Genomic DNA, 14,065 nt, shown 5'->3' with positions numbered 1-14,065 from the left:
CCTTAGCATCGTGTCCCGCCTGGACGAGCGTCACCGGCAGCTGCAGGCCGAGGCCACGTTTGCTGAGGAGGCGGGTCGGCGCGCGGACGCGGCCGCCACTCGTCTGGAGCAGCACCGGGCGGCGCTGTCTGAGCTGGACCCGTACGGAGCCGACCAGGAGGACACTGCGCGGCGACTGCAGGTGGGCGAACCGGCGGCTGGGGGACAGAGTGGCACGATGATAGCCAGTGGGCCGGATCGATTGTTTAGTAATCGCGGCATGAAAGCCCCTTTTCTAAAAGAAGAGTATTCATTGTGCTAGCTGTGCGGCCAATGCGCTACGTGACTTGCTGCAAGACTAGGCTTGGTGTATCATTGATTCTGTATGTGTGCCTGTGCGTTGCCAGGGACTCCGAGAGGCGTCAGATACGCTCGGCTCCGAGGTGACTACCCTCTGTTCGGAGGTGTCTGAGCGATACGAACACGGCACGCCACGCGATATCGCTGCCAAGGTAGGCTGGCGGGAGGGACGGGAAACGTGTTGCAGGTCGTACCCACGGACACGCCTGGGCAGATGGGAATGCAATATGTATCCAACAATTCATGCAGATGGGAATGCAAATTGTATCCAACAATTCAAGTGCGGGAACTGGACCAAATGAAACTGACTTGGGGATCCGACGGCCTGACGCCGTTGTTGTTCAATCAAGTGATTTTTTTTTAACAGTCGATAAGACTGCCGGCTGTATCCGTCTGTGCGTAGCCTGCAGTCTGTCCGTCGGCTATATCCATTCAGCCTCTGTCTCTGACCCCGCTGACGGTGACTGGCCGCTCCGTTTTCAGGTGTCCCGCGTGGAGCTGCTCTGGGACGGGTGTCGGCAGGCGCGCGCCGACCTGGACTCTGAGACGGAGCGGGCCGGCCGCGTGCTGACAGAGTACCGCGCCGGGCTCGGCTCGGTGGCGGAGTGGCTGGGCGACCTGGACGTGCGGCTGCGCTCGGGCGCGCTGGACCCCGAGGAGCTGCGCGCCGCCACCGAGGAGCTGCAGGCCGAGCTGGCCGTGACCGCCGTCACCATGGCCGACGTCAGCCGGCTGGCGGGCGTCATCACGGAGCGGGCGCGCTGTCAGCGGCAGCGGGCCGACGTGCAGCAGGCCGTCCAGCGGCGCCACCAGGAGCTGGACGCCGCCAGACAGCGGCTCGAGAAGAGGCACGCCCAGGTGAGGTGCCGCCCGCCGCGGCTGTGACGGGGAGGGGCGAAAGCCGATGAGATTATTTGCGACCCCACCCTGACGAACAGTGGGTGTGTTTGTGCTGTGCTTCCACCGTGTCTCTATCTTCGTGTTTCCATTGATCGGTAATTGTTCTATCCGTATGTTTCTGTATCTGTTTGCCTGCCGCTGACTGGTGCCCATCCCCAGGTGATGGAGTCGTTGGACTCGTGGAGCCGCTTCATCGAGCTGCATGCCTCGGTCCGAGACTGGATGAAGAAGCAGGCTCCGCTGGCCCAGCAGCCACGCACGCTCAACACCCTGCCAGAGGCCAGGGACGCCCTCAACGAGTACAAGGTGACGAGCACGCCACAACCGAAACCGACGCGATCACAACCCCGACATCATGTGATTCACAGCTTGGGATGCAGTGATTTGGAATAAGCGGAAACGAATATCTGGTCATCACCAATCCATTAGCCTGGATCTGTCGCATTAATATTCTTTCGTAGGTCGTGGCTTTTACTGGATCGTGGATGTATTTTGATTTTTGCTCATTAGTCATGGTCGACGGCTCCAATTTATGATGCTGACCAACTAGGTTAGTCGGACATCTCCAATGCTGATGTTTGTTGGCAGACCGCCGTCTCCCATCTATACAACACTTTTCTCTCCTCGCCCACAGGCCGCCGTGAAGGAATGCAAGTGGGCCACGCGCAAACTGCACGAGATGGCCACCGAGCTGTCGAGTATCGGCGAGACGTCGAGTGTTGACGCCCTTACCGAGCGGATGTCTTCGTGCGAGCACGATAAGATCGAGACCGAGACCCTGCTCAAGGAGAGGGTGAGTGGCGTGGATGGGGTGGAGGGAGGGGATGGGGAGGAACTGAATGGAAAAGACGATAAAGTGGGGTGGCGTGGAACTGAATATCGGTCGGGGCAGGACTGGGCGGAGCCTCTCAGCAGCGATTATTCTGAACGTGGTGCGCTTAAGAGGCCGTGCATCCTCACCAGTTGATAACAAAAAAAGGCTGCTCAGTGATGCTTCCGCCCAATGGTTGTGTGAACATAACAAGCACAATTTCTGTGCCCGGCGGTTGGTTTTGTGTCTGGAATACGTTGCATCGTTATTGCTCGTCATCCGTCCCTCCCCGCGGACAGATGTCACTGCTGATGGAAATGACCGAGGAGTGGGAGCAGTGCGAGCGTAAGATGAAGGACGTGCACGCGTGGTGCGCCACCTCGCGCGCCGCGCTGGAGTCGCAGCAGGCGCGCCGACGGCCGCTGCGCGACCAGCTCGCCTTCTGCGAGAAAATGTCCAGCGACAACGGCATCCAGCGCACGCGGCTCGCCATGGCCGTCGACAAACTGGGGGTGAGTGGGACCGACCGCCGACGGACCGGCTGCGCTCACGAGGGGTGAAGAGATGCGCTAATTCAGCTCATTATAAGACCCGACATAAGCTTGATCTAACGTTTGGCCACAGTGCGTACAGCGGTTGAACTTCCTCGTATGTATCGCTGACTACCTCCCCTCGACGCCGGATTCACGGCTTATTTTATCTGCCTTCCTTTTCATATTTTCCTCTGCTGCCGTCAGTAACCTACAAATGCCTCTGAACGACGTTTTTTTGCGAGCAATGAAAAGGCAGGGACGGTAAATTCTCCCTGCTTCAGGCATTTCCGTCGTAATCGCCGTTCAGTGCGGCCGGGGTGTTTACCACCACCGGACATTGCTAACCCTCGAGATACATAATCAGCAGTCTTCAAGCGCTCATTCTTTGGGTTCACCTGTCTTTGACAAGGTTATTTGATAATCACGATCAATGTGATATTGTGTTTGTTATCTGAATGGCGCGGTCAGATGTCAGTGGTGAGAGGCAGACACCGGCCTCCCGGCCCGCTATCAGGGCCTGCAGCGGCCGATAGCGGCCCTTGGCCGGTTAATCGTGGCCCCACCGCCGGGTGAGGGGAGTGGCGCCAACCCGCCGTGTTAAAAGGGTGACCCCACCCACCGGAGTGTCACAGCCGGGGTGTCACCCGCCGCGGACGCACAGTGGGCTGACCGTTCCGTTTGTCGTCAGGTCCACTTCCGTTCGGGCTACTTCGACGGCGCCTCGGTGGTAGAGGAGCGGCGGGCGGAGCTCGAGACCGAGCTGCGCGCCCTGCAGACCACCGTTGACCAGCACTGCCAGGCGCTGGGCGTGTGTGTCGCCCAGTTGGAGCAGTACCAACAGGTGAGCAGGGACACCATTCCCCTCAGCCGACTTGAAGCGGCATCAATTAAAGGTGAGCAGGGGACGCTCCTACCTCTCTCATTCCTAGAGCAATTATACCGAAAGGTGAGCAGAGGAGGATTTATGCATATACGCACTCGAATTCCATGAACTGTTCATCCTAAATAATCATCATCCTTGTCTTGTCAGTTTCCATTACGTTGATTGTCACCCTGACACTGACGTGTCCGATCAAACCGCCCCATTCCGCTGCAGTCCTGTGATCCTGTACCCTGGTGCACGCGCCTGTTTCAGCTCGGCCCGGCGCGCCGCCGGTCCAGCAGCCTGCCACCGCTGCCCGACACCTCGCCTTCCTCAGCATCATCTACATCGTCTGCTTCCTCATCCTCGGCTTCCTCTGTCGACACTGCCTCGGCCGACCGGGCTGCGACACGGCGATCGGCCTCAAACTGTGCAACAGCGCGGGCGGGCGGTCGGGTGCGATCACCAGAGTCCTGGACGGCGGGTCGGCCGCGCTCGCCTGAATCGTGGACCGCCGCCCGGGCACGCTCGCCAGAATCCTGGACGGCCTGCCAGCCGCGGTCACCTGAATCCTGGACCGCTTGCCGGCCGCGGTCACCTGAATCCTGGACAGCCGGCCGTGCGGGCTCACCAGAGTCCTGGGGTGCATCTGAGCGCTGTCCCGCCTCTCCGGGGAATGCCTCTCCTTCTGGTCGGCGCTCCCCGGCCGGCCGCCGACCCGCCGGGGATCCCCGGGAGGCGGCCGGCGCCGGCGCCGTGGTCCGTTTCCTGACCCCGGACGCCCGGCCGGCGGAGGACACTCCGGCGCGGGACGGCCGCGCCAGCCGGCGGCGCGCGCTGACGCCTCAGACGAGCGGCGATCAGCTGCGCAGCTGTGTGCGGAACGCGCGCGCCCTGCTCCGCCATACCTGGCGCATGTGTGCGGTACGTGGCCGATCGGGGAGGTGAGGCTCCGCTATACCGCAACGACCTGTCAGTAGGTGTCAAAATTCCTATCGAAAACCTATCACAACTCCGACAAGCCGGGTGAATGTCGAGCTCCTTAGTCCTTACCCCACATTGCTCTACGGTCAATCTGTTCCTTTTCATCCATGAAAGTCCTCAATTCTGAAGCCACTTGCTAGTTAAATGCCAACGCGATAGGCAGTTTACCGGAAGTACTCACGACCGATTGCTTATTTCATGAAGGTGCTCCCCAACATATGGGAGTATGTACCAATTCTTACCGCTAGTAATGAATATAATTCCGACAAAAATTTAGCCAAAAACCCCGCCTCTCCGTGAAATGATTGTCTTCAGAGATAAGCCTTCTGTGAAGGATCATTGTCTTCGGAGATAGGCGTGATACACCCCCTACCCCCTCCCGCTCCCGAGTGGACGGGTTAGGCTGATAACTCCGAGTGGAGCGCGCGTTAGATCAATCTCAGTAACACCGCATCGTATAGTTAATCCTCGTCGGGATTCATGCCGTCGCCAACAAAGTTTACGACGCGAAACCTTATCATGTGAGTGTAGGGAAGCCTTAGATGTTTCCTACTACAGCGCCCTTCCGGCCTCAGTGTCTCCCGGCTCGCTCTGCTAGCGCCGCCCGTCCGGTATCTCCCGGCGCCGATTCTGACCGAGCCGTGCCCACAGGACGTCCAGACGCTGCGCGCGCGGATTCTGGAGGTGGACCAGCAGCTGCGTACCGTCTCTCAGCCGGCACACGTGGCAAAGGACCGGGACGCGGCGCTAGCCCAGCAGGAGGTGAGTGAGGGAGCCGAGTGGCTGGGGAGGGCGGCCGCCGGTGGTGGCAGCGGTTACGGTGGACGAGGCGGTACCTTGCGCATCCTGTGGCCAGACAGCGGGGTTTAAACCCTTCTGTCAACGTGTTAGTCGTATTATAGAACGCTCTTGTTCATACCTAAAGTTGGGTGGAAGTATATTGGCTCACCTGACGCCAAATCAGTTACCTACCTACCCTTCTTTGTGACTAGTGCCCAGGTGGGCGCAGTGCCGCCTCCCGCCCTCTCCCGCCGCCACTAGCCGGGCGGCTGCCGCACCTCTGGGTGGTGGATGTCGCACCTTGTCGCTCTGTCCCTCACTGGGCTCTCCCGTCCCTCGTCTCTGTCGCACCTGTCGTATGGGGTGCCGGCCGCACGCGTGTCGTTCGGTCGCACTGCAGATGGCTTCTGCGGCTCTTTTGCTGGCGGTTCTGTGCGCTTTTGGCCGGGCCATGGACGGGAATCACGCTCTTGCCCTGCCTTGTCACGGTGTCGGGTCTCTGGACTTTTTATTTGGCTGCGGCTGTCTCTGGCCGGCCGGCCCGCGCACGGCACTCAGCACCATGCACCGTCACTGCCTGGCTTGGATGTGTAGTGCTCGGCTCCGTTTGTGGCGGCGGCGGCCCCTGGACGGCCTCAGTGCAGGGGAGGCGGCGGCCGATCAGCCGCTGTACGCTCACAGTGGCCGGCCGGAACGCATGCGGTGGAGTAGCACCTAGCGATGATCGGTATTCCCGAGCTCTCAGTGCCTGCTGCGTGCACGGCCTGCGTCAGGTCGCCACTGTGTGCGGGTAGCGGCCGTTGGGCCGGCGCCCGGACGCCGCCGCCACCGCCGGCGCACCGGCTGACCGACTGCTCTGTTCACAGGACTGTCGAGAGCGTATCAAAAGCTTGCACGCCAAGATCACCGCCAGGAATGAACGCATTAAACTGTTGATACAGCGCGGTAAACCTGATCCCGATCCACTGCCTGCCAATCCTTGACTGTGAGAGAGCGCGCGCAGGCCGGCCGACCGGTGCCTTTTCGAGTGAATGCTGTGTGGAGAGCTTTGTTCAGTGCGGCGCGAGTCTGCCCTGCGCGGCAGACGACAGGCGAACGTTGTCGTTTGATAGAGCCTGTGAGTGCATGGTGGTTGTAATGTCATGAGCGGAGTGCCAGTCGAGGGAAGGGAAGGGAAGGGAGGGCTAGGAAGCCGGCGCTCGGTGGTGCTGTGCACGAACGTCGATCGATGCATTGCAAGGTGCAAGTTGGCGGCAGGGCAATTTAGCCCCTCGGCGTTGTATATCGCCCTCGGCCGGCTAGCTCCTAATGGCGTTACCATGGACGCGATTCAAAACAGTCGGGGTTCCGTACCGGGTTGTGAGCGCTCTTTGTGTCGTGACCCCGTACGTGTGTGGGCGCGGGCGGAGCGGGGTCCGGCCCGTCCGCTCAGTTTGTGATACACGTGTGTTCCGTGGGCAGGCCGGCCCTGTGTTGCCGCCCAGCTCGCCCTGAGGGTGCATGTCTGAGCGCGTTCAGGTAGAATATACACAGAGTCTACGGTAGAGTGTCAGGAGGGATGGCTGCGAGGTACCGACAGTGGTGAGAGATGGGAGGAGCGGTGAGGAGCAGGAGGAGCTGCCGCCCAGGTGCGCCCCCCGCCGTCGGCTGTCGATGCCGCGTGCACTAACCGTCCGTCGGCTGCCGTCCGCCCGCCTGCCGTAACTGATCGGTGATCACTAACCCTCCCTCTCGGTGCGCCGCGCGCGCCCCCGCACCGGCCGGCAGTGGGACCGGGCCGCGCGCCGCTCTGCCACAGCCGGACACTGTCCGTCCGGACCGCCGTTCCGGGCCCGTGTCAGCGAGCGGTCTGTGATCGCCACGCGCGCGAGACGTGGTCTGGCCTCCCCGTCCTGCCCTGTCCCGGCCACCTCCCACTGCCCCACACCGGCCCCGCCCGCGCTGCCCCACCCCTGGCCCCGCACGTCACCGTCAGCTCAGCTGGGAGCTGCTGCTGCTGCCTTCCCCTGTTTTCCAGGCTAGGGTTGGAGTGCTTCCGCCGCCTTCCCGTAGAGTACTGCCGTGTGTATGTTTGTGTGTGTGTGTGCGCTGGCTTTGTGTAGTTTAGCAAGTGACCCAGTTGACGTAGAGATTTGTCCCTGTGACTAAGAAATTAACAGATAAATCGCGTGATGATTGTGACGTGCCGGTTTTACGGGTGCCTGAAATGTAAATCTACATTACTTACTACCGCGACTGAAATGGAAAATGGTTGATATTGCCCTTTACGTCGACTTCGCTTTGCACTGACAAATTTTCACTCTAAGAGCCTCGATAAGATATACATACATATTGCCTGATATCTTAAAGAAAGTTAAAATTCGTAGTCCTCTATTCGAATGGAAGAATATTTCGGCATTCCAGTTTAATTGGATTGTCACGCCCATCCCCTATTCGACCAGCCTGCCACTCGACTGAGCAGTGGCTTCTGTCTGAGCTAAACCGGTGGCTACATAAAGTGGAGCTGCTAGCGTGTACGCTGAACTGAATGGATGACGCTTCAGCTTACGCACAGCTAAAACAGCGCCAAAACGCCCGCCAGTGCTGCCGTCTGATGAATAAAGTACACTACACTACAGATGCATGTGTAACACACCAGAGAAACTTACTATATACATCCACGCAATGTTTTAACTGTTTGAATTAACGACACACGATTGAAAAGGTTTAGTTTCCAAAAGTATTGCGGTTACTTCATATAACTAAAGTGACAATAACGGTTTGTAGGGATGATTTTCTTGTATTTGTATGGAACTCTTGGAAATCGCGTTTGCCGTGACGTGTTTCGAAGCTATAGCCGTTTTCGTGTTGTAACGCCGTTGTGATGTTCCAGGCTGCGACTAAGAGCGGCGTCCACGACGAGGAATCGGAGGCGCTTCCGCCAGAAACTATCGAGGTGAGCAGTCGGGATCACGAGGCTGACAGTCACGGGAAATATCGCACTATTCAGGGGTCAAATTCACGTATCAGAACCTTCACTTGAAACACCGCCAGGTAAGGCACATCAGCGACATCCAGTGATTGTGTTTTCCCTGTAGTGTTTGCGCCGTGTGTACGCCGTACAGCCCCGCGGCTGTGCTGACGGCGGTCTGTCTGTCGCTCAGATGGAGTCGGTCCAGCGCTGTCTGTCGGAGCTGGAGGCGCTGGTGCTGCGGCTGACAGCTCTGGAGGACATGGTAGCCGCCCGACAGGCGGCGCCACCGCCTGACGGCCAGCCGAGCCGCCTTGCCGATCCCCCAGCCGAGCCGAACCGCCTCCCTGACTCACCGCCCGAGCCGCGCCCCGACAAGGGGAACGCTGCGGGCGGCGACGGGCCGATCTCGCTCGGCTCGGACGCAGAGAGCGCCGCCTCAGACATGCCGGAGCTCGAGAGCTGGCCGTCGTCCGACAGTCTAGACGCGACCACCGAGCTGGGCCCGAAGCCTGCCAGCCGGACGGAGGAGCGGCCGGACACCTGTGCCGACTCTGAGGCTCTGACGGTCTCCGGGAGTCCGGAGGACAACCCGGAGCCGGAGCGGCGACAGCTGGACCCTGCGCGACTCTCGCCACCCGGCCGGGACAGCGCCGACTCGGGCCGGGGACGTTCCAGTGAGCTGGACTCTGAGCTGCGGCGGACGCCGGCCGTCAGTCCCGGGGCGGACAGCACGGACACGGGCGACCGGCCAGTGTCCGCGGACAACACCGGGCACACGGACAGCCTGGTAGAGGATGTGGCAGGCCTGCGGAAACGGCTGGAGGAACTGCGGTGGCGACGCATCTTTCCATCGAAGGTGGGTCGGGCGACGATAGGCTCCCGAGTGAGATAGTCTAGCTGGACAGGCGGCTATGTTGGGTCATGAAGGACAGCCTTCCATAGTGGGTCAAGGGAGGGCAGCGTCCCCTGGTGGGTCAGAAGGGACAGCGTCCCCTGGTGGGTCTGGGAAGTGCACCGGCACTGGTGGGTCAGATAAGGACATCTGCTATGTCAGAAAGTCTGTCGTCCCTGGCGGGTAAGTGAGCGACAGGCTCCTTAGGTGGTCAGCGTATGATAGGATTAGGGTCCCTGATGGGTGAGGCAACATACCCGTCCCTGGTGGGTTAGGGAGGACAGTCACAGTCAGAGGGTTGGTGATAATCCTTAGGGAGTCTGTTGTGCCGGGGTGAGCGCGACTTTCCAACTGGGTTAGGGTGTGGTAGGATGAGGCCGGTTGTCCCGATGGTTGCGCTGAGGTGGTGAGCCGTCCGATGAAGTCCGGTGGCTAAGAGACTCAAACAAGCACACCTTCAGCCGACGGCTACCGGCCGGCCTTGGTCACGCCAGTACGGAAGTATTCGATCTTGGCTCTGCGCAGCGACCATTGTGTACTTAGCTGACTGCGCAGCCCTGGGGGCACGCTCGCTGACAAGTGACATCACTCCCGGGGGGGGGGGGGGGGGGACAGGTAACCGGCACGAGCTGACACGCCGCCCCCGCCCCCTACCCCCGCCCCCGCCCGCCTGCAGGGGTTGGTAACGACTGGGTCGATTGATTTGGCTGCCTTGGCCGATGGCAAACAGGGAACCGGAACGCACAGAACGGCGTGGGTTGCTGACATAGTGACATGCTACTCGCTACTTAGAGGCGCGACACGAGTCCGATGACTTTTGTAACATCCCGAATGCTGATAGGAAACTCGTAACAGCGAAGCTTTACGCCTATAGAAATTTGCCTCAAAATTATCTTGAATTATAACTCTCGGTCAACTGCAGGGGACAACAGGGAAGGCAAAAGCATATATAGCAAATCGTTGCACGGAAGACGTCGGGTTCATTCGAAATAAGGGCATTGTATTTAAATCCGTTCAGTTTTGTAAAAAGTACGTAGTGTGCCTCGGTAGAAGGCAAGGGTCACGTGAAAATGATTCCACGCTGATAGCGGGACAATACCTGCTGATATTGTGTTGTGTGTGAAGGTCCGCCGTCAGCCAAAGTTGTTGGTCCTCCCGCAGTTTGTGACTCAGAGCTTCTGCTGTCGATAATTAGCCGCCTGCCGGGAGGGTCGAGGGCCACTTGTGTCGCCCCGGCGCAGTGTGGAAAGACTGCGGGGCCTATTTAGATCCAGCTGTGACCGGTGGCCGTCAGGCTGCTCAGGTGGAGCGAGCATTCATTGGCCAGTGGCGGCTCGACTCATGTCATTGACTGTTGATACAGTAAAGTCTATGATACCGTTATGATACAGGCTGCTGTACTGATATAGTAGTCGAAGCTGAGCGGTTTGAGCGCTGCATTTGGGCTGATCATTCATCAAGGTGAACGAGTTTTGTAGAATGCGGTGTGATAAACACTTGTTGAAGTCGTTGCAAGCAACTTACGAATCCGGTCCAGCCTTATGGCGCATATATTGACCAACCATTGGTCGTTATGAATAAATTTGGTTGATGCACTCACTGCATAACAAATTGTCCATCCTTTCAAGAAAAAATCCCATCTTGCTCCTCTTCCCTAGCGCGATGTATCGATCGGGCTTGGCTTGTCAAACACCTCTTCACCGTTTAATCTTGAAATCAGTTGATATTTTGATCTCAAGCTGTCAAAGTTTGTGAATGGGTGATAAAGGGAACCATTAGCGTCGCCACGGGGGGGCAAGCGGGGCAGCTTGCCCCCCCCCCCAACCTCGGACCGGGCACCCCCTGAGATCGATACAGATCCGATGAGATTTTGGAGTCGGGAAAAAATGGGGGTACCTTTCTGAGAATGCCTGTGAGGTCAGAGACGGTCAGACTCGGTTGGAGCGTGCAGTTCTAACCAGAGTCTGACTCGCAGTCGCCAAAATCTTCAAGACTCTGAGTCCAGACTCGGAAATGTCAATGTTGTGATTTATTCCATGTTCCTAGTTCGTTCTTTATTACATTTTACAGCTGATTTTCATAAGTTTTGGAGTGCTGACACAATTTTCGTTCAAAGCGTGAAACGAAATCTTCGGGGCCTTTCTCAACTCCCGTCAAATGTCTGCGACAGGCTCAAGTACCGTACAAGTGTCGCAGGGCTCATGAGCTTACTTTAAACAAAGGCTCCTAAGGAGCTCCACTGATCCCTAAAAAAGTTTCCAGAGGGCCCAAACCGGCCTCTGAAAGTCCCACTGGTGCCCATGTTCTCTGAGGGCCCATACAGGGATATTTGAGCCTTCGAACATTTCTGAGAACCTTAACTGGCCTCTGATATTTCAGCTAAACTTTTGAGGCGACAGACTTTGCTAACCCCAAGCCGGCATCTGAGGGGTCACAGCTCACATGTCCCCAACATGTCCCTCTGAGGTCCGCAACACAGGTTTATTATGTCCCTACGTAGGGTCCTTAGGGATTCGACACAGACCCCGAGGGTTCACACTGTTACCCGAGGGCTCCAGGCTCACCCTGGGCCTAGTCTCTTAGCGCCCGCCGCCCACACTGGCTTCTGAGGCTCGGAAAGCCCTAAAGCACCAGGTACACGTAAATATTTGAGGTGACCCACGCCGATCTCCGGGATCCTAAGCATGCTTCTGAGAGTCAGCACTGACCCTGAGTGGCCTGAAATGGCCTGGAAGTCCCAAACCTATCTCTAAGGATCCCTTGCCGCTATGCCGTGCGTAACTTTTGGTTCCGTTTAACAGTTTTTGTTCGCGTTTGCAGCGCTTCCCTTCGCACGAAAAACGAGAAACTTTTGTTCACACTCGAGTGAACAAAACACTTCCTCTCACTGGATCAAAGATTATTTTTTCCGATTCACACTTCCGACATTCACTCTCCGCCGAATGCCCAACGTAGCTAGTTACGATCGGCGGCTGGGATAAATCCTATACATTTCACATAAAACCTCTGCATGCATGCGTGAATGGAAGTTTTAGCAGGGTGATCCGATTAAATGGAGCGTTTTTCACCTTTTTCTGGGTAATGATCATGAGCGTCGAGCGTCTCCACAGGGGCCCTCTGCAGTGCGTCGGCAATCGCAGCCACATATAGGTACTATAATTCTACCAGTCGTTTTTGTCATGAAGTTTCAAAATTTCAAATTTTTCTGTAAAAATTACATGTCATAGCTAGAGGGAAACCTTTGTCACCATCGGATTCCTCGCACCATTGCGCGTCGAATGATATATAAAACGAGTGGGTAAGGACTGGGGAAAGGCAAGTTTTAACACAAAAGTTGATTTTGCCCCCCCAACCGAAAATCTCTGGCGACGCCTATGAAGGGAACACCTAGCCTGCCAGGTTGCTCAATAAGAAAAGTTTATTGTTTGTGTCCGAGTCCCGCAGCCCGGCCGTAATCACGCGTTTCTCACTCACTTTTGCCGATAGAATTAGAAAGGTAGACGGACGGGGCGGCTAAAAGATACGGCGCACGGCCGCCTCTCGCCAGTTGACTGTCGAGTTCGTGCAAAAACTCTGGCCATAAAGCGTGCATATTTTGAGCATCCTGTCCTTTTACATGATAAATGAAGACCGCAGTAACCGGGCTAGACGGAGCACACGCGACTCGGCTTTTACCGGACCTGTGGCCTACAAAGGGACACTTTGTGCCGCTCCTCATAATTCCTTTTTCGGAGGCTAACGCTCACGTTTTTCACGTTTCTGTGGCTGTTTTGGAGTAGCATAAGTTAGGTTACCTGCTTTTAGACTTCCACAAGCTTTTGAAGAATGTCGTATATACCCGATTATGTTGATCCGAAATGACAGTCCTGCAGAGTCGATATTTGAAATGGCCGACATTCACCTCCCACGGCGCCCCCGCGTTGCACAGCGCAGATCACTGGGAGACCGTCGGTCCACCTCATCCCCCCTCTCCCCACCCATCCCCGCGGCCCGCCGGCCGGCACCGCTGGCGGCGGCGACCATCGGGGAGCGGATGACGTCATAGCGTGACGTCACCGCCGGGCCCGCCGGCGGTGCCCGCCCGCCCGCTCGGCCGGTGCAGTCGGCGCCGCCCGCGCCGCCGCCGGGCAGTTTGGGCGCGCGGCCGGCCCGTGTGGGGTGCAGTGGGTGCACGCTGGACATGTGTGGGCGGCGCCACGCGGTGGCCGTAGCGCCGAGCGGATCCTGGGACCGATAAACACAGGATATTGACAGGTACGGTGGACGCGGGTCCGGGGGAGGTGGATTTGTGTTGTGGTCTGATGGTAGCTCACATCCCACGTGGTGTGCTGTTGGTGTCTTGGATGGACTGTAGGCCTGTCAGCCTTATCGGAGCTGCCCTTTAGACATGTCGTGAGTGTAAACTCGCTGTAAAAGAATGTTTCCGGATATCCTATCAACATTTCCTAGATGCTTGTGAAGTTGGCCTGATGGATTGCTATTTTTGGCGTTTGTTTAGCTGTTCACCTTACCGACGTAGTGGCCTCCCAACGTTAACACCCGTGCCCCCGTGACCCACGTCTGAACTGGGGCTCTGACGCTATCGTATGTTATGATAGCGGGGTGTCGCTCTGCCGCCGGCCGACCCGGTGGTCCAGGCCGGTCGGGTCGGCGGGGAGCCGTGCTATCTCTGACTGCGCCGCCCCTCCCCTTCCGTCCCCGTCCGCGGCTCTGACGCCGGTACTGACACTCCCTCGCCGTTCAAACGGAGTTCGGCGCGTGCGCGGGCGGCGCGGGGGAGGGAGGGCCGCCGGCGGGGCTGCGCAGCGCGAGGGTCAGCGGGCGCCGGCCGCGCCGCGCCGGCCCGGCTCTCAAGGTCGGCAGACGCGGCCGCGGCGGCAGCGCAGCCGGCGCGGCGGCTGCGGGGTCACGTTGGGCGCCCCTCCCACCGGCTCACCGGGCACTGCAGAGTGACCCGGCGCGGACCGGCCCGGGGCGAGGGGCGCGCCGCTGGCCGCTGGCACCGCTGACG

At 58.5% G+C, this 14,065-nt stretch overlaps 2 protein-coding genes across 3 annotated transcripts in view; both read left to right on the top strand.

Moving 5' to 3' along the window:
- LOC122389588 (nesprin-1-like) overlaps positions 1-6,749 on the top strand; it is a 110,466-nt gene extending 103,717 nt beyond the window's left edge. The window contains exons 113-122 of one of the 2 annotated variants that reach the window (XM_043381759.1): positions 7-181; positions 387-491; positions 823-1,197; positions 1,399-1,545; positions 1,874-2,032; positions 2,350-2,562; positions 3,272-3,424; positions 3,719-4,369; positions 5,081-5,191; positions 6,076-6,749. In XM_043381759.1, coding sequence (XP_043237694.1) covers positions 7-181; positions 387-491; positions 823-1,197; positions 1,399-1,545; positions 1,874-2,032; positions 2,350-2,562; positions 3,272-3,424; positions 3,719-4,369; positions 5,081-5,191; positions 6,076-6,192 — 2,206 coding nt within the window. In that variant the 3' untranslated portion in view covers positions 6,193-6,749. The remainder of the gene's footprint in view (positions 1-6; positions 182-386; positions 492-822; positions 1,198-1,398; positions 1,546-1,873; positions 2,033-2,349; positions 2,563-3,271; positions 3,425-3,718; positions 4,370-5,080; positions 5,192-6,075) is intronic. The other variant, XM_043381760.1, reaches the window with a different exon arrangement.
- A 1,323-nt stretch (positions 6,750-8,072) lies between these two features.
- Positions 8,073-14,065, top strand: part of LOC122389596 — a 35,752-nt gene continuing 29,759 nt past the window's right edge. Inside the window, exons 1-2 of the mRNA XM_043381768.1 lie at positions 8,073-8,144; positions 8,353-9,018. Coding sequence (XP_043237703.1) covers positions 8,073-8,144; positions 8,353-9,018 — 738 coding nt within the window. The remainder of the gene's footprint in view (positions 8,145-8,352; positions 9,019-14,065) is intronic.

Source organism: Amphibalanus amphitrite, unplaced genomic scaffold, assembly GCF_019059575.1.
Source record: "Amphibalanus amphitrite isolate SeventyFive unplaced genomic scaffold, NRLGWU_Aamphi_draft 000363F_arrow, whole genome shotgun sequence".
NCBI classification, from domain to species: Eukaryota; Metazoa; Arthropoda; class Thecostraca; order Balanomorpha; family Balanidae; genus Amphibalanus; species Amphibalanus amphitrite.
Note: the sequence above shows the minus strand (reverse complement) of the source record. Positions and strands in the feature narration are given on the sequence as shown.